This window comes from Hydra vulgaris, chromosome 03 (assembly GCF_038396675.1).
Source record: "Hydra vulgaris chromosome 03, alternate assembly HydraT2T_AEP".
NCBI lineage: Eukaryota > Metazoa > Cnidaria > Hydrozoa > Anthoathecata > Hydridae > Hydra > Hydra vulgaris.
Window position 1 is genome coordinate 24,687,645 of NC_088922.1, and position 20,173 is coordinate 24,707,817.

General features: G+C 27.8%; 1 protein-coding gene across 1 annotated transcript; it reads right to left on the reverse strand.

Moving 5' to 3' along the window:
- Positions 1 to 899: 899 nt before the first annotated feature.
- LOC100209158 (uncharacterized) lies at positions 900 to 19,186 on the reverse strand. Its single transcript, XM_065792723.1, has 5 exons — positions 18,698 to 19,186; positions 13,067 to 13,326; positions 2,637 to 2,800; positions 2,193 to 2,520; positions 900 to 1,916 (listed from the first exon to the last, which is right to left on the reverse strand). Exons 1-5 carry the CDS (start codon positions 18,962 to 18,964, stop codon positions 1,010 to 1,012), a joined length of 1,926 nt encoding a protein of 641 aa, XP_065648795.1. The 5' UTR covers positions 18,965 to 19,186; the 3' UTR covers positions 900 to 1,009.
- Between the last annotated feature and the right edge of the window lie 987 nt (positions 19,187 to 20,173).

Sequence of the window (20,173 nt, forward strand, 5' to 3'; positions counted from 1 at the left end):
ATTTTTAACAATAGTAAATAAATAAAAATTTTAAACTACAAATACAAAACAAACAACCATATATATATATATATATATATATATATATATATATATATATATATATATATATATATATATATATATATATATATATATATATATATAGATCTATAGTTTGTTGGCTTTGGGAAGAGCGGAAGGAAAAAAGTGATTCTTACGCCAACATATACGTCACTTTTAATTACTTTTAACTTTCGTCCAACATTTCCGTGTTGGACGAAAGTAAAAACCATTAATTTAATTACAAATTAATCGTTTTTTAAAAAAACCACAAAAACGCAAATTTAATTGACCAGAATGTTTTAAAAACATTGCGAATGTTTTTAACAATATAAACAATGTTTTTATTTTATTTTTTTTAATAAAATGTTTTTATTTTTATTTTTTTTAATAAAATGTTTTTATTTTTATTTTTTTTACTGAAAATCATGCGCGGAGTGTTGCTACATCGACTATCTTATAGCCTGACTCGCAAGGGAGTGCTGCTACATCGACTGACAAATAGCCTGACTCGCAAGGGAGTACTGCTACATCGACTGACAAATAGCCTGACTCGCAAGGGAGTGCTGCTACATCGACTGACAAATAGCCTGACCCGCAAGGGAGTGCTGCTACATCGACTGAGGGTTTGGTTAGGGCAGGCAGTCTATCATTATTAAAAAAAAAAAATTCCGGTCTTGCATTTTAATTTTTACTTTTTGTCAACAAAATATCGAAAAAACTTTCGGACAACATCTACGGGGTGTATATATATATATATATATAATATATATATATATATATATATATATATATATATATATATATATATAAAATCAGGGGAGGAGAGTATATCCACTCTAATTAACTTTTCGAGATTTTTTTTTTACCAAAGAAGTTTTATTCTGCTTCTTCATATAAATGGTAACAAATAACAAATAACAAATATCTAAGCAATTGAAAAATAATTTTATATCGAAAAATAATTTTATAACTCTCCTTGATTGTCATACTTGTTGTATTTAACCCAGTCACTTGCTATTGGTGCAGAAAGCATATGGTCATTAAGATCAAAAGATTTTACTAGTGCTAACGACATAGGTGCTATTTCTTTACAAAGCTTTGACGACAACGCAGATACATTTTTTGATGTTTCTATTGAGACAAGATTATTTGTTAAAAACCAAGCAAGGTTGCGAGACAAAACATTTACAAGGTATAGATGATGTAATTTTTCTAGTGTAGATTTCAAAGAAGCGTCAGCATGATCTATGGTTACCTTACATCTATCACTTACAAGACGCTCACCAAAAGACCGTGCGGCATGTTGTACTAGATCACTGGAATGATACATCCAAGTTTCAAACACCTGATCTTTTCCTAAGGAACCAACTTCTTTTCCAAGTTGAGCAAATAAAACAGATTCTCGCTTCTCTAGCAAAGCATGTAAATAGTCCAAAGAGTTAAGATCGACCGCTGGGAGATTAATATTTTGATATTTAAATCGAGCTAAACACTCTTTGGCTACCTTTTGCATAAGTACTGCGTTATCACCTTCTGCTGTAATGCAAGCATGAGCAAGAGAAATAAATTCACCAAGTCGGTTAACCGATAAATAACCTTGTCCTCCAGTACGTTCGCGAGAAACTGAAGCAACGTTTTCAAGATTCCACCCACAAAGAGGTTTTATTACACAACACATGGTTACAATTTCAGGATGTTCAGATCCATCTTCAGATTGATTAGCCCATCTCTCTTTAACATAGTCAAGAGCAAAATTTAGGCAAAACGTTTCTGCCAGCATCGGAATTAATGCATTTTGTTGCAATTGATATAATAATATTGGAGTGTCAGACTTTCCATCTTTTCCTACTGTCAATCTAGTTGCCGAGTACCTTTTTAAGAAAAATCTTTTAACTATTAAAGATAAAAAGAAGAATCAATTAAAAAAACACAAACAACTAAAAAATTTAATTACCATAAAATAGGGCTTTTTATTAAATTCACTTTTTATACTATTAAGTGCCACTTGGAAAGATGATTACAACTCAGCCCTATTTTACAATATACAAAAATATTTATTAGGAGTTCCATAAATATTTGTCAGGAGTTTCATAAATATTTATTAGGAGTTCTATAAATGAAACATAAAGATTCTTCAAGCATTTTACCTCAAAGCAATAGCAAGTGCAGTTTTTGCAGCACCTTGGGCCATTGAAGCAATACATATTCTTCCAGATAATAACTGATCTGCTACGGTAAGAAATCTCCCTCTTGCACTTTTTATACTAGTTATAAAATTGCCATTTTTATCAACATCAGAATATTTATTTAAAAGGCTTTCTCTTGACACGCGAACATTTTTAAAAGTTAACTTTGCATTGTCAACACCATTCAATCCAATTTTATAGCCCATATCTTCCACAACAACCCCTGGTAAAGTTTTCAAATTGTTATCTCGAATACGAACAAGAAATCCATGTATACCATGCTCAGTTCCTAATACAATTATTTTAGTTAGTACAAAATGCAAAAACTTTGAATATAAATTATTTACGTGTAATGATAAAAATAAAATAAGTTATTTGACAAAAATATGGAACAAAAAAACAAACCTCCTACATTTAACTGAGCAAAAACTACACAATGCTTTGCATGAACAGCACCATTTGTGATCCAGTACTTCTGGGCTAGTGTGGAAGGAGTATTTATAATAAACTCATCAGTTGCTTTATCATACACAGCAATGGTTTCCATTTCTACAGCATTGTTTCCATAGCTACTCAAAAAATTATAAAAATGTTTATTAAATTACAAGTATAATGTAAATGATCTACAAATAACAAGAAAAAAGGTTGCCACACCATACAAGCTGTCATGTCAGATATGTTGCAACACTCTTGCTTCTCTTAAATATCAAGCTATCCATTTCTTTTTGAAATATAAAAAACAATGTTTTTTATATTTCAAAAAAGATTTCTGAATACACAATGATTCATAACGTTTGTTTAATTATTTTATTAATGTCGAAAAGTTGAATCACTTGATAGGCAAGTAGCCATAACTTTTGTTCATAATATTTCAATTAACTTGATAATTAAAACTGTCATTTTTAATATTTTAGAATTAGTTTTACAGTTAGTTTAGGCTATTTTTGTAGCATTTTAAGAAATTTTCAAAAAAAAAAGAGGTAGTAAGTTTTATATTAATATTTAAAATAACTAACTTCATTTGTCTAGGAAAATTTCTTTATATTTTAAGAAACTACCTGGTTTTTAAAGCAATTGGATTTTGATTTCTGAGCTTTGGTGATCTTTTCATTAGATTTTAATTAATAACCATTGGTACTAAATTTAAGTAATTAATAACTATTGGTTACTAAACTTTTTTTTTGATAATAGCAGATATTTTTTACCAAAGAAAAAAAAAAAAAATCAAAAAAGATCCAAAATCATTCACCAAAAAAGAAAAATTGTATTAAAAAAGCCTAAACAAAAATTAAAAAAGTGATAGGTAAAAAAAAAAAAATGCAATTAACAATAATAATTTAAATTTTAAACACTATTCTCAAAAGAAAAAGAAAAGTAAAGAAAAATATGCTAATTAAAGACTTTTTAAATCATTTATATAATTTTGTTTTATAAAAAATTTCTTAATTTTATTTATTTTGTTTTTTTAGTTAGCAATTTATTTTTCAACTCTCTTTTTTCTTCATAAGTATTATTCTTTGATGTTTTTAGGATTACAACAGTTTTTAACTTTAATATAAATTATTTTTATATTTTTTTAGATTCTATTTTGCAAGAAGTTTACTTTTTTTTACAGTTATTGTAGTAGTTTATTAGTATTACTTATTATTTATTTTTTATTTACTGCAAAATTGTTTTTTCTTTTTTGTCTAGGATTTGTTTGTGGTCTTTTGTTTGTATATTGTTGTTATTATACCTTTTTGGTTTTAGGTGGCACTTTTGACTTTTTAGACACTCTTTTGATGAGTTTGTAACTATTTGAGTAACTCTTGACATAATTATGCAAACTTATTTTATTGAATAAAAATAAATGAATTTCAATAATACATACACGTGACCTAAACAAAATTTTAATTTCATGGTTTAATGATAAAAAAAAAGGCAACTCAAAGCAAATTACCACTTCCCTACAAATAAAACCAAATTAAAATGTTTTACTGTAATATTAATAATAATAAAGTGTTTTAGTGACATTTCTTGTACTACGTAAAGTTATAATAAGTTATAAAACATCAAAAAACAGCATTGTACTAATTGTTTTTTTTTGTGATATTTTGGTCTAATTTGTATAGACCATTATCAGATGTAAAATACCAATTTAAAAACTGTTACAATAACTTTTAAAGGTTTCATACCACGAGCCATCAAAATCTGCTTCGAAAAATACATTAACAACGAGATTCAGTTTATAACAGATATGTTTGTTGAAAATGGTCAAAATGCGGTAGTGGTGTAGTGGTAAGAGCGCTCGCTTTGTAAGCGAGAGGTTCGGAGTTCGACTCCCACCACGTCCCTGGAAGTACCGCACTCAACTTAGTTTCTCCGCGCAGCGGCTTTGCTCGGCAAGGTTTGTGTTTCGGAGTTAAAGAGTTGAGAGAGGGTTGCACCACGAATAATAACTAAAAAATAAAAAATTAAAATAAAAAATAAAAAAAAAAAAAAAAACACAAAAAAATGAGTAGCCTCCTCGACTGTAGTGGCCCCCCTCGGGCCTTGGGGAGGTGAATAATCTTAAAAAAAAAAAAAAAAAAAAAAAAACAACAAAAAAAAAAAAACAGTGATCAAATCTAGAAACAATTGCCGCAAATTACCTTTTAAGTAAAAACAATCCTAACAATACAGTTCCAAAAAAACTAGAAAATAATGTTGCAATAATAAAGCTACCTTGGCTACCAACATTTGGATCGAAACTACGAAAAGCACTAAAAACATATAATGCCAAAGTTATTTTTACAAACCACCTAATTTAAAAACAATTCTCTGTAACAACAAATCTAGTTTAATGCCAAACAGCAACCCTAGGGTGTACAAGCTTACGTGTTCATGTGGTGGAATTTATATTGGGGAAACAAAAAAGAGAATTTTGCAAAGAAGCATAGGACATCGAACTAATAGCATGAATGGCAATTAGCATGCTTCTGGAGCAACTGAGCATTGCAAAGAATGCCATGGGATATTTGACTGGCTGCACCCAAAAACTTTGTCTATAAATAACAACTATCATAAAAGGAAAATAAGGGAATCGCTTGAAATTAACTATGTGCAAACATCAGGTTAAACAATCCCTGGTACTGCTTAACAGGGATAACGGGGTAAAAGTTGCTTCAAATAGTTTGAGACCACTATTTAAGAAAATCATAGAAAGACAAAATAACTTTTATTGACATTGTCTTTGTAATGGCTTCTTTATGATTTTTAAATTTTATATTGTAACGGTTTTTAAATTAGTATTTTACGTCTGATGATGGTCTATACAAATTCGACCGAAATATCACAAAAAAGGAAAATTAGTTAGTACTATGCTGTTTTTTGATACTTTATAACTTATGATAATACTATTAATTTATAACAACAATTTTAGAAACCTAATATAAACAAATCAAGTTTTTCTGTAACATTTAAGAACTTGAGCTAATTAAAGTTATAAAAAAAATTTTGTTTATACTGCTGCTGTGAACTTCTGCTTTTAAAGTTTTCTTTATAAATGGAAGACAAAATACCTATTTACATTGACCCCATCTTTTTTTTTTTTTTTTATTAAACTCTTTTGCAACATCATTCTAAAACTAATTTATTTAAAGGGATCCCAAAGTGCTAAGACAAGTTGTGTTCATATCATGGATAAACATTAGAAAGTAAGTTAAAAGTTAATTAAACTTTTCAAAACAAACTATTGAATGAGATATTAACAAAAAACTTTTTAATTTTTAACGCCATTTTATTTCTGGTGATGGAAAGTTCCGGCTCTTTAACTACTTTTATTTTTAAAATCTGATTAATGCGCTTATATTTGACGTTAATATAAAAAGCTTCTTTCAAAAAACTTAAATCAAGTTTAAATTGCAGGGGTTTCCCCTTTTTAATATCAGTTTTATATATATATATATATCTGAAAAATATATATTAGATCATTTTAAAAGCAAAATCTTGAATTAGAAATATAAATTATTATAAAAATTATATAAGTTAAAAATACAGATAAGATTTTTAAAATGGTTTCCTCAATTTATTAAAAAAATAAAGATTTTTAAACCTTTTAACCATGTTGGATTATATTGTACTTAGTGTTGTATATTAAAAAAAATTACTTATTTTCTAAGAAAAATATTCATCTTGTGTATTTTAAAGTTTGCTTCGTCTAAATTACTATTTTTATTATGCTACCGCCAACCAGGGTGACTTCGGACTGCGGGGTGACTCCGGACAGAGCATTACTTATTATTTTACTTCAGTTTCTTTTAGCAATGCCGCAAAACTACAAACCTAAACTAAACTTAAAAGTGTTGTATGGAACAAGCTCTAAAGAAGATATAAAAAAAGCTATGGAAGATCATAGTAAAGGCATGAGTATTCGAAAAGCTGTTGATAAGCATAAGTAAAAAAATCAACATTGCATGATCACATTAGAAAACCTACCTTAAAGAAGGTAAGAGGCCAGACAATTACAAGCAAAGCAGATGAGTTACTCATTGTTCAAATGCTAGAAGCTGTTGCTGATTGGGGTTTTCCTATTGGAAGTCAGAATGATGGCTTTTGATTTCTTCAAAAATCCTAATGGGTCAAACAGTTTCAATTTGCAGATACCTGGAAATGATTGGTTAAATTCTTTTATGAAATGAAGCAATATTTCTGGCAAAAATGCTACTAATATTAAATGATCAAGATCAAAGTTAGGAGTAGAGATGATAAATAATTTTTTTGATGAATTTGAAAAAACAAATGAATCTCTTGGTGATATTCAAAGTCACACTACATAATAGATATTGAGGTAAAACCTCAATATCTATTATGTAGTGTGACTCTACTTCAGGAGTACTACAACCACCTATGGTAGTTTATAGAGCATCAAACGTTTATAAAGGTTGGGTAACAGGAGGCACAGTTGCATACAGTTGCACAAAATCAGGTTGGTTTGATATGGAGACATTTGCCAAGTGGTTTGAAACATGCTTCTTGCCAAACTTTCAACATTTAAATGGACCCAAGCTTCTTTTAGGAGATAACTTGGCCTCTCATTTTAATCCAGACATTATTAAACTTGCTTAGGAGCATAATGTTTACTTCGCTATGTTGCTACCAAATGTCACACATTTAATGCAGCCATTAGATGTATCTGTCTTTGACCCAATGAAGTGTTGTTGGAAATATGTACTGAATGAGTGGAGGAAACAAAGCAGAAAAACTGGATGCTTTCCCAAAGAATATTTTCCAGCTCTATTAAAAAGTTTATCAATTAAGTTGCAAGACACAGTGCGTCAGAATTTGGTTTCTGGCTTTATTATATGTGGGCTATACCCAATAAACTGTATAAAGGTTTTAAAAAGAATTCCTGAGTACAAGGAACCTGGTGAATCAACAGTATCCATTTTAAACTATTTGGTTACAACTTTGCTAATGTCTCATCATGTTGCATATGAAACAAAAAAACGCAGGGGCAATAAGTTAAGCATTGCATCTGGGACAGTTTTAAATGTTGTTAATGATATTGAAACTGATCTTTGTTTCATCTGTGGAAAAGAAGATAATGACAAAAACGATGAAATCAGTGAAGAAGAAGAGGAAGTTTTAATTGATTAGACTGGTTGTGAACGTTGTGGTTGTTGGTATCATTCAAAGTGTTTAGAAAATGCCATTTTGACTGATTGCACTGTATGCCTAAAACTATAACTTTTTGAATTTTTTTAAAAGACAATGATTTGTCTATGATTTGCTTTTACAGTTGTCAATAATTTAAACAAAATAAGAAAGATTAGTAATTGATTCTTCATTCAATCATTGTAGTTGTATCATTAACTATATGTATAAAATATTTGAAATAGTTTATCAATAGTTGTTTTTTTGTTTTGTTATTTGAAATAAATTTTTTTTTAATTAAACAGCTTTTTTACATAATTATACTTTCATTTTAAAATCCTTGATGTTGAAATTTCAACTTTCCCAATTTTGATTTTTAGACCATTTTTTTATGCTAATAACATATTGGAAAGCTGAAAGCCAAAATTTCTTCATGTTCTTTATAATTACAGTGGTACGATCCACGCAAATATTTCCATTTTGTATTGATTTTAATGAAACAGTTTAATATTTTCTTTGAAAATTGTCAAATTTTATTTGAAATCCGTCAACTGGGGTGACTACAGCACCCCGGTTGACGGTAGTTTATTTAACTCAAACACTTGATGATACATTGAACAAAAAACAAAAACATGCTACAGTGAATGTTATTTATAACCGTTGCAGACTAAATATAAAGGGGAACCCCCAATCTAATTGTTTAAAACTGAACTGAGTTTAAAAAAATCTGCAATGAGTGAAAACATTTATTATTGAAACCAGATGTTTTTTTTTAATGGAAAAAACTATGCAGATTTGAGAGCCTAAAATTAGGCTCTCAACCAGAAGTATAATGGCAAAATAGCAAATGCTTTTGTTAACATCTCATTCAATGATTTGTTTTGGAAAATTTAATGAACTTTAAACTTATTTTCTAGTGATTATCTATGATACAAACACAACTTGTCTCGGCACTTGGGGATCCCTTTAAAAAGACTTTTAAATAAATAAAAAGTTATTATGTATTTAAGTAAAGCATTCTAAGTGTATAAAGTGTATACTAAAGCAAAAAGCATTTTAAGTGTATTTATTTTGATTCCATGTTGATAATTTTACTTGATTGTTATCTACCCTAGCATATTTAGGTTGATACCTTATTCTTACTCACTAAACTAGAAGTTAATCATCACTTCAGATTTCAATATTAATGGCTATTATCCTTTGATTTGCAAAGACTCCAATAGCCACATGCATGGCCTGGGGATAGACTTGTGTATTAACTTCCCTACTTTTTGTAGAACCAGGTTTGAATACTGGCTATTATTTTATGTGCTTCTGTTTAGTACCTCTTCACTCAATCTCTTTGTTTTTTATCATTCTTTTTTTTTCCCAAGACTGTACTACTTTTACCTCTTCTTCTTCCCAAAACTGTTTTCAATGTGGCACATGCTTTTAAAACAAACAGACTAATGTTATCATAGCCCATTGATTTATTTCTATCAAGCATATTTAGGTGTTTGAGAACAATGTTTTGGTCAATTGTTATAGCCTAAGTTAAAATATTTGTTTTGGGTGCAAAAGACATTTAGTGTCTGAGTCAGTGGTTTCTTTGTAAAAACTGATTGAAATTGGTGGTTGAGAATGTTTGCTTTTGTTATTCGATCACTGCTCATTTGATTTGAATCTGAGGTTAAGGCCGATATTTGATTGCTCATTATCCGTTTACTATTAACATAAGCAAATAGTCTTTTTGGATTGTGCCTGTCGTTAGCTAGCTTTGACTCGTAGACACATAATGCTTGTTTGCTGTTTTTCTTTACCTCCTTTTTGACATTTGTATACTCCTTGATGAGTGCTGCATTTTTCCACTTTGAGTTTGTATTTTTGCACCAGAGCTCTTTTTTTAGTCTAATTAACTTCATTAACTTGTTTGTGATCCAGGGTTGTCTTTTTTTGGCAATATTATTTGATGCTTTTGAAATAAACTTATAGCACGCTTCATTATAGAAGTTAGACCATATGAAATAACATTCTTGAAGATTACGATCCATAAATCAAGCTTGCCAAATTATGCTATTTATATAAGTGTTTATATCATCATTTTGCATTTCCAAAAACTGAAATCTTTCTTAGGATTTCCATATGTTTCATGATATCTAAGGGCTCTGGAGAAAGGTCATTTTCAAAATTAAATTAACAAAAAATGATTTGCGATCTACTATGTCACAAAATATATTAAATAATTTTGCATTATTATCAAATAACTCAGACAAAATTAAGTCAATTGATTTAGGTTTATTGATTAATGATTTCATTGATAAAAATACAGAATAAAGATTATGAAAACTGTATGTGTATATATATATATATATATATATATATATATATATATATATATATATATATATATATATATATATATATATATATATATATATATATATATTTATACTCTTGCTTGGTAGACTTTAATTGTAAAAAAAAATGTAAACTTTATGCTTTTTTTAAAAAAAAAAATTTAATTTAGTAGACCAAAAAGAACATAAAAACTTTAAAATAGTTTTTTTTTAATTGTTAGATTGCCTGCCCAAACCAAAATTTTCAGTTGATGTAGCAGCACTCTTCTTGTGTTTTACCTCTTTATTGGTCTATGTAGCAGCACTCTTTGCATGTTCTACCTATTTGTCAGACTATGTATGTAAACAGTAAAAAAATAAAAATAAAAACATTAAGATTGTTTTTTTGTTTTTTTTAAAAACATTTAGTAGTTTTTTATAAACATTCTAGTCTATTATTAATGTCTTTTTGGTTTTTTAAAAATTGATAAAATTTAATTGGTTTCCTTAATTAAACTTAATTGTTTTTACATAAAGAGTACTTGATTCAAAACACATTTCATTTTTTCGGAAATGGCATAGCGGCAAAAGATGAACTTTTACTTGTATTAACTAAAGATAATAACATTTTTTTCCGAATTGAAAAAAAACTCTTCCACCAGTGCGGATGAAAATTTGGTCCCACCTGTCTGAAAATGCAAAAAATTCAAGTTTTTGCATTTATAGTAAGGGTCACTTAACAAAATTTCAAAAATACCATATAGTTATTTTTGTAGCTTGTTCTATCTACTTTTAGATTATGTTTTATTTTTTAGTATAAATGATTGGAAGAGTTGATCTTAAACATTTGCAACCATTTATATATTTGAGAGGTGGTGGTGATGGGGGGCTTTTAAATTTTTTTTTTCATGTACTTTAAATATAAAACATTTTTGTGATTGTACATTTTTTATTTAAAGAAAGACTGTTTTATGGTTTTTATCTGAAAAATTTTATTAGTGGTTTTAAACTTTAAACAATGATAAGCTACAACCATTAAGTTTACTTCTCTGTCTACTTTTGTTTCTAAAAGTTTCAATGAGATCTTGACTAGAATTAGAAGCATATTCTGCACTGTATTGTAGAACAAAAAAACCAGTGATAAATTTTTTTAGAGTCTTTTATAATCTGGAAATAAGTATATATTATGTAGCGATATATACACATAGCACATAGCTGCAATAAGTTCCAGTTTGATGAACTGGTTTTCAGTCATTCTGTCTAAAGTAATGTCATTTTTAACAAATCAAAGAAAAACAGTTTTCAGGTCCAAAAAATCTTTAATTGTTGTATAACTTGCAGACTTTTCTGTTTAAGCTAATTCAAGAGCTAATTTATGTAGTTACTTTACAGATAATAAATAAAAATAGGAACAATATACTCTTTAAATTTTCTAAAAGGCTGACGGTATTGTCTATCTTATTATCTCCATTATTGCAAGTATCTAAACATTTTATTGTCTCCTCAAATTTTTGGACTCTTATAACCTTTAAATTTTTTTCTTACTTCACTTTCTATTTTGCAAAATTTTTTTTGCACAACATTTTTTGAACATGCAATCCTTTCTGATCGTTGAGAAAATTTATATCTTCTTGTCTACTTTTTAAAACTTGTGTTTTATCTTTCAAGATATTTTTATTTTTCTTCAAATAAATCTTCCTCTTTTAAAACCACATTTTTGCCTTTATGGTTTTATGTTTGTTTAAATTCTTTCTATTCCTTTTTAAGTCAATATTCTTGTCTCTAAATGACATATCAAAAGTAAAGTAAAAAACATATTACTATATTATTAAGTCAATTTAAATTTGGACTAAATTGTAAATTTATAAGCATTTTACTATATTTTCTTCACTTAATAAAGGGCGCATGGTAAATTTTTTTACCATAAGACAACATCCTATTTCAATACATTAAGCCGTAAAAAAATAGACATGAAACTATATTAATTAAATAAATGTTTGGAAAATTAACACATAGGATAACCTCTGTAATACAGCTTTCTTAATAAGCAAGTGTTATTGGTTATATATTATGTATAATGTGTTGTATATAATTTCAATTCTTTTTCCAACATGAAAAACTTTAAAATGAGATATTTTATTTTAGCAATTGCTTGTTGACATTTTTTTTATTTACAAAAAAATTAAAAAAATTTCACAAAAATCTTTTTTGACTTCTCCCCCTCTCCTCCCCCTCCTCCCACTCTCATTGAAAACCCATTGAAATGTTTAGAAACAAAAGAGATGCAAACTTAATGGTTGTAGCTTATCATTGTTTTAAATTTTAAATAAAAAATGTACAATTACAAAAATGTTTTATATTTAAAGTACATGAAAAAAATAATTTAAAATCCCCCTCCCCCACCTCTCAAATATACACATGATTGCAAATGGTTAAGATCAACTCTATATATACATATACCTTTGCAAATTTAGATGCGTATTTGATGAGCAAATACTTTGACTTTAATTAATATGGTTTTTTCGCAAAAAGAATAAAACAATGAATAATGAATTTGCGCAGAAATGTTTACAACTATTGTTAAAACAATAAATTTTTTTTTAATTTAATAACTTTATGAAATTAGGAGCAATAACAATATATTTAACATAAAATACAAGTATTCAAGGAGTCATCCATAAAATATCGCTTAGCAAGGCGAAATAAGGAGGGGGGGGGGGGGGCCGGCGAAGGGATCATGGATGGGGGGGGGCTAATAAAAAAGTTTTAATTTAATTTTTTTTTTTAATAAACTCATAATTTTTATGTTAACTCAATGTGGGAGTTTTCAAATAAATAATTATAGCTCAAAACTGTTTTAAAAACAATATAAACAAAAATAACTTAAAAAGTAAATAAAATGTTTACCCTAACTCTGTTAGCCCAAAACAACCAATGTCTTCAAGACTGTCAATACCCTTTAGTAACTGCTTGTGATGTCTATCAGTACCTAGTTTAAGAACTGTTCCACCAAATAGATTAAACTGAACAGTCATTTTGGTAGCCATAGCAGGATCCATTATGCTTGCAAGTTCATGAGCTGCAAATATTTTTAAAGGATTCTTATGGAAGTCAAAAACAGAAATAAATCCAGCATCACATATTTTCTTTAATCGTTTAAGAGCTACCTATATATTATAAATAGATATAGATCAAATAAAAATACATAAGATAAAAAACTTACTCTAATAAATTAAGTCAATAAGTTTTATCAACTCATAAAATAGACATGCATGACTTAAAACATGATTAAAAAAACATATTAGAATCTGTATGCAGCATAATAAAATGATCTATAATTTGGCAGAGAAAATATTTCTTTTACAACAAATAGATGTTTTAAAAACATTTATATATTTATCATTAAGAATAATTAATTTATAGTGTTTGTAGAAAAGTGTTTGTAGAAAAGAGAAAGCGATGCAACCTTACGACGATGGGAAAAAGCTCAATTAGAAGAACAAATCATAAGAAGAATTAGCCCGAATATGATAACAGTATTCCATACAGAGACATATAAAAGATTTGCAGAGGTGAAAAATAGAATCAGGAGTAAGATAATGCAAGCGCTATAAAGAGAAGCAACATTAGCAGATGCTAACTTTGTAATGGATTATATATATGGTTCCTATGAGAGGTCAGAAAGCCTTCGTTGATGACTTTAATACTTTGGTTAGAAAGAAATGATTTAATAATCTCAAAAATTTTCCCATATACACAATATGAAGCAAGCTAGAACCCATGCTAAACTTCATCAAAAGCTTTATCAATGTCAAGAGCAACAGCCCTTGCCTTACTTGTGTATACTGTTAAAATTTTTAATAAATAAGACTTTTCTTTGCACAAAACTTTGGTATATTTTTATTGGAAAACATAATGTCCTATGCCTACAGTAAAAAAATTTATAGAAGAGCGCAATTGTTCCATACTTTCATACATTTAACTTTTTGACGTTGACAACTTTTCTTAACCTTTTTTTAAGTTTTGAAATAAAAATTAGAGGTAAAAAAAAAAAGAGGTACTGCTATAATAAATTTGAAATAATTATAGAAATTAAATTAACATGGAACAATTATAACTAGAATTCAAGTTATTTTTAATTTAGCATTAATTATTATATTTACTTATTGGTTTTTGACCAGAAATTTGTTGACTCTGAAGAAATTTGTAGACCATTGAGTGCTTTGGCTTTTTGTCCTGCTGAAACATCCATCCTTATGGGATTATGTCTTTAGCACAAAGCAGCATGTTTTTTTCCATGTCATCAATCAAATGGATAGGAATAACACAATCTCTAAATTTTGATTCATCACTAAAATATACTTTTGCCAATTTATGAGTAAATATTCATGAGTAAACTTCACTCATGCTTTTCAATTTTTTATAGAAATAAATGTTTTCTTTACTGATCATTTTTTAAATAGATTTGCAGACAAGCACTACATTTCACATTGAAATTCTTTCACTTAAGCATTTAGTATTTTTGTTTGGATCACTTTTTAAGACATAAATTAAACTTTGATCTATTTTTCATATGTAATTTGTGGCTTTCTTAATTTTGGAAACATTCAATTTATATATATATATATATATATATATTTTTATTTATATACATGACTGTTGAATTTTCAATTACAAACTGAGAAACAGTATTTCTTGTAGTTCTGTCTTGTTCAGTTACACTCAATACTACTTCTTTGAATGCTAAATGTGATGAAACGTTGCTAAATGTATTTTTTCCTTTGGCATTTTTAGCATTTATTCAAAACAAACATTTTTTATTCGAAAATATCTCGATTTTTATTTACTATTTTTAAAAATTAAATAAAATACTTTAAACTTTACTAGTTAAGTTCTGTCCGGATACTTTAGTTCTGTTCGCATACTTTTGCACATGCAGATTTAAAAAAAACTTTTAGATTAGATTGTTTAGATTTAGTAAAAATTTATTTGTTTTTAACTTTGAAATCAATTTTTGACATTCCAGTGAAGATTTAAGAGAATTTGATCTTTTCAAACAAAAGTAATATGAAAAATTCAAATTCTCTCAAAGAGCATAAATATTTAAGTATGCTTACTTTTTCACTATACTGTATTCAACTTAATTAAAAATTTTAATATTTTTAAAGATAAAATCAATTTTGGAATAAACTTACACAGTAAAAAAAAAATTAAAAAAAAATATATATATACATTTAAGAAAAACCATAAATATTAAACATATATTAAAAATCTTAATTGCTTAACTCTAAAATCTTTTTTGGTTCTAAATTTCAGCAAGAACTAATTTTGAAAAAGAATATTATTTTTTAAATATTATTAGTATAAAATCATTTTACTACATTTTTTTTGTAAAAAAATTGTCAAAACTATGTATGTTTCTTTGTGCGGCTATGTTTAATAATACTATGTTTAATAATACTTTGCTATGTTTAATAATACTATGATAATACTATATTATAATAATACTTGGGTAATTATATTTCAATAAATAGGATATTTAGATATAAAAAGAGTTCATTTATTATTTGGGTATTCAAAATTACTCTCTGAGGTGCAACTGCTGATGGGGCTAGATGTGATGTGGCATATGGTGTATTTGTGAGAAAATGTAAGCTACCTATACTGCATATTATTTCTTAAATAATAGTACAATTAAATATATTATAATTTTAAAAAAACTTCCTGGAAAAACCAACAAAAAAAGAATAAAGCAGCTTTAACAACAACATATCCATTGTGTCATCATTTACATCCTTGACAAAGAGAGTTGTTAAATTTTTTAAGCAGAACAAAGAGCTGAAGCAAACTACAACTGGTGACAGAGAAAATAAATAGAAAATTTCATTTCTATAAGGACAGACTAGCCAAACTGATTGATATATCTGCTTCCCAATGCAAAAATCTTATGTATGCTGCTATGCCAAAGTTATTTTTATACTAGCTATGGAGCACACTTTTAATAGACAATAAAGAAAAAACTGCAGAGTATTTGAAGCTAACAAAACTTAAACTTTTTTGATACAGCGCAACTAGATTCTATCATTTCTGCCATACCTAGTACTTCAAAACAACTTGCTCTTGATAAAAACACTCCAGCATTATCGTCATTTTCAAAGCAGATGAGATTGCCTATCTTTTCGTTTTCATAAGTCTGCAACTGTTATGGACTCATGGACAGAGCAGCTGCAGCTATAACATAATATATACTTGAGGATATTGGCATTATTTCACATTATGACAAAACACAAGTTATTGACCAGAGCAAGATAAAGCGTAAGCACTTGAAAGCCAGGTTTAACTTGAAAGTTAGTGAAGTTCAAGTAAAGATGTTGTACTTTGATGTTAAAAATGACAGGACACTCAAATTTTTCAATAAAAAGAAAACCAGAGTGATGGAAAAGCACATATCCTTATTCAGGAACCTTAATGAGGATTTTGAGACACTACTCTTCATTTAGCGGAACAGCTGAAGCATTTTACACAATATCATATTGGGCAATTTGTAACTGATAGGCAGTGATGGAACTAGTGTAAACACTGGAAGCAAAGGTAATGTTATTAGATTGATTGAGTTAAAACTTCAATGGCCTCTACAATTGGTAACTTGTTTGCTACATGCAAATGAGCTTCCACTACAACATTTGAAATGCCAGAGGGTAAACAGAAAAATGCTCACTACAGATCAGCTTTGCCTTTTTGACATCTGTACTATGTATATGCGGTAGTGGTGTAGTGGTAGAGCGCTCGCTTCATAAGCAAGAGGTTCCAAGTTCGATTCCTGCCACGTCCCTGGTAGTACTGTGCTCAACTTGTTTCTCCTTGTTCATTAAGGTTCGTGTTTCGGAGTTAGGGAGTTGAGAGGGTTATAACCACAATTAGCCTCCTCTTCTGTAGTGGCCTTCTCTGCCTTGGGGAGGTGAATTATGAAAAAAAAAAAAAAAAAAAAAAGTGGTATTGTTCTGCTAATCTAGCCCTGGAAAACTGCCAATCTAGATGGCTCACCACTGGTAACAGGGTCCTCAAATTATATGTTTCTACCACAATCCCTCGTTAAATTTGGTAACTATAGCAACATACATTATGCATGTTTATGCTCTTATGTGGTTAATCATCAAAAAGGAGATTATTATCCGTAATGACAGAAGACACCCATGCAGTACTATAATCGAACCATGCAACACCATAGTCAACAGTATCTACCAGATGCCCTACATAAGGCAGTAGACAAGTTATTTAAACAAATACAATCTTCATTCATCAAGAAAATATTGTTCTGGCAATGGTATCAGCTGAGCAGCTACAAACTTGAAAGTTAGGTGTAAGGCATACACAGAGAGCTAGAGAAGAAAGAAGTATGAAAGATAATCAAACAAGTGTGGAGCAATTCAGTTTCTACTCTCAATTTTATGGCATAAAATACGTGAGACTTGATAGATAAAAGTAATTCACAGCAGGCAGAGCCACCACTAGATAAGAAGAAGATGAGAAAAATTGGATTATAATTACCCCTTGCAGCAATTTGTGGCCAAGTTAGGCAAATTTTTAAAAATTTCCATATTTGACATTTTTTATTTTAAGTAATGGTTTGTAGTATTTTTCCTTTTGAATGCTTTTTTTCATTGTCTATTAACATGTTATTTTAAAGGAATTTCAGAATTCAACAGGTGCATTTTCTGCATAATATTAATATACATAGAGCCAAAATTGAACTAAATAATGTTTTAATGTGCCTTGGTATTAAATATTGGCATATTCTTTCTAGATTACAGGCAGGCACATATCATACCATCTCTTTTTATATCAACAAAAACTTTTGTGTCTTTCTGCTGACATATGCACTTCATAAGCAGCTTTTTAAACTCTTTATCTAATAATATAGGCCATAAACTTGTAATAATTAAAAAATATTTCAAATATTTAATAAAACTTAACTTTTAATATAAAAAAATAATTTAAATAACTATTGATGATAAGTGAGGTTGGCCACCAGAAGTCTTCCAATAAAAAGTGCTACCTTTTAGAAACATTTGCATATAACACTCATAAATAAGAATTTAGTACAAAGAAATTTCAAATACTTAGATATTATTATATCTTAATACTTATATATTATTGCATAAAATTATACACAAAATTTTTACACCCATATCTTGAGTTTAATATAAAAAAATATTGCTTGCATTTGAAACAGAATGTGTTTAAAATTAAAAAGATTCAACTTATAGCATTCAAAATAAAAAATTATTCAAAGTGGTGAATGCTGTTATAACAACTGATTTAATAAACTAATTCACAGCATACTTTGTGTGGGTAGTGATAATATTCAAAAACAGTATTCTTAAAACTTAATTTTGGAATTCATAATAGTATACCTTATGTTATTATGCCCCACATAACATTATTTTTATTTTCGATGTCGTTTTTATTATTACTATTATTATTATAATTGCTATATTTATTACACAAATTTAAAAATTAAACGCATAAAAATTATACTTCTCTTTCTTCCACAAGAGATATATTATATTTTGGTGTAAATATAGGATCACTCAAAAACTTGCGAAAATCTTTCCTCATTTTGTGGTTATCATGATCCAACAGTTCTGTCATTTTTTCTACGTCGAAAAATGTACCAGACCATTGTGCCCTTAATTGTTCAGGAGTAGAACTGTTATTTAAGATATTTGTCAAAAAACGTTTTCCTAATTCCAGTTTATAAACTGCTGATGAACGAGATAACAATTGTAATTTTGCAGGTATCATTGTACTTTTTTATTTACTATTTACTGTATATATTTACTTATACAAAGATATACATGAAATGTTTCTCAAAAACTTCAAAATATTTCCTTTCAAAAATGTATACACTAAAGTATAATCGTACGGCTACCGTAACCAAGTGACGAATATTTCGCCCATAAATATATAAATTAATGGATACGGCATAGGCATGCCCAGCCTTTTAATTTTGGAAAATTTTGCGAAGCCGACCTTCCGTTAAAAGAGTGACGTAGAGTGAGGCAAAAAGTTAAAATTCAAATTCGTTAATATTTGAATGTTTAATAAGCTAAATCCAAAATTTATTATGTTAGCTTATATATTCTATATGATGAAATTACTAGACTGAAGACTGAAGTCTATTAACAATTTACTAGTATCGCGTTAATCGAGAGACCTGAAAATCCAATGATAAGCAGCTATTTTATAGTAAAGTTATATTGACAAATAAAATATAGTCTAAATATTAACAATATATTTTCATTGAATCAATTTGGTTTTCCAAAAAATGGTGTTTTTAGAAGACAGTAACCAAGTTTATATACATATTTATCTATGTGTATTATATTTACTATAATATATATTTATATTTATGTATATTATAAATATTTGGTGTATCCTACATTGACGAAGAATTTAAATTTTTTAGTTAAAGGTAGTTCATTTTATTTAAATAAAATGTATAAAACCGGTCATAACAAGGATTAAATTTACTCAAATTTTATATACAAATGTATGTATGTATCTATATTATATAAATACATACACACATACATATATACATACATACACACACACATACATACATACATACATACATACATACATACATACATACATACATACATACATACATACATACATACATACATACATACATAAATACATACATACATACATACATACATACATACATACATACATACATACATACATACATACATACATACATACATACATACATACATACATATATACATATGTATATATATATATATATATATATATATATATATATATATATATATATATATATATATATATACATATGTATATATGTATATATATATATATATATATATATATATATATATATATATATATATATATATATATATATACATATATTTACTTAAAGTAGAAACTTAAAGTAGAAGATAAAAGTTAGATAAGTGTTTTTTACTAATTTATTAT

What these genes read in the sequence shown, in the direction of transcription:
- LOC100209158 (XM_065792723.1), bottom strand. Translation starts at nt 18,964, where the DNA reads ATGATACCTGCAAAATTACAATTGTTATCTCGTTCATCAGCAGTTTAT. An exon ending in CTCTTGTGGAAGAAAGAGAA is followed by an intron (nt 13,327 to 18,697) that starts GTATAATTTTTA and finishes TATAATATATAG; the next exon opens with GTAGCTCTTAAACGATTAAA. An exon ending in TTTGGGCTAACAGAGTTAGG is followed by an intron (nt 2,801 to 13,066) that starts GTAAACATTTTA and finishes TTTTTTGAGTAG; the next exon opens with CTATGGAAACAATGCTGTAG.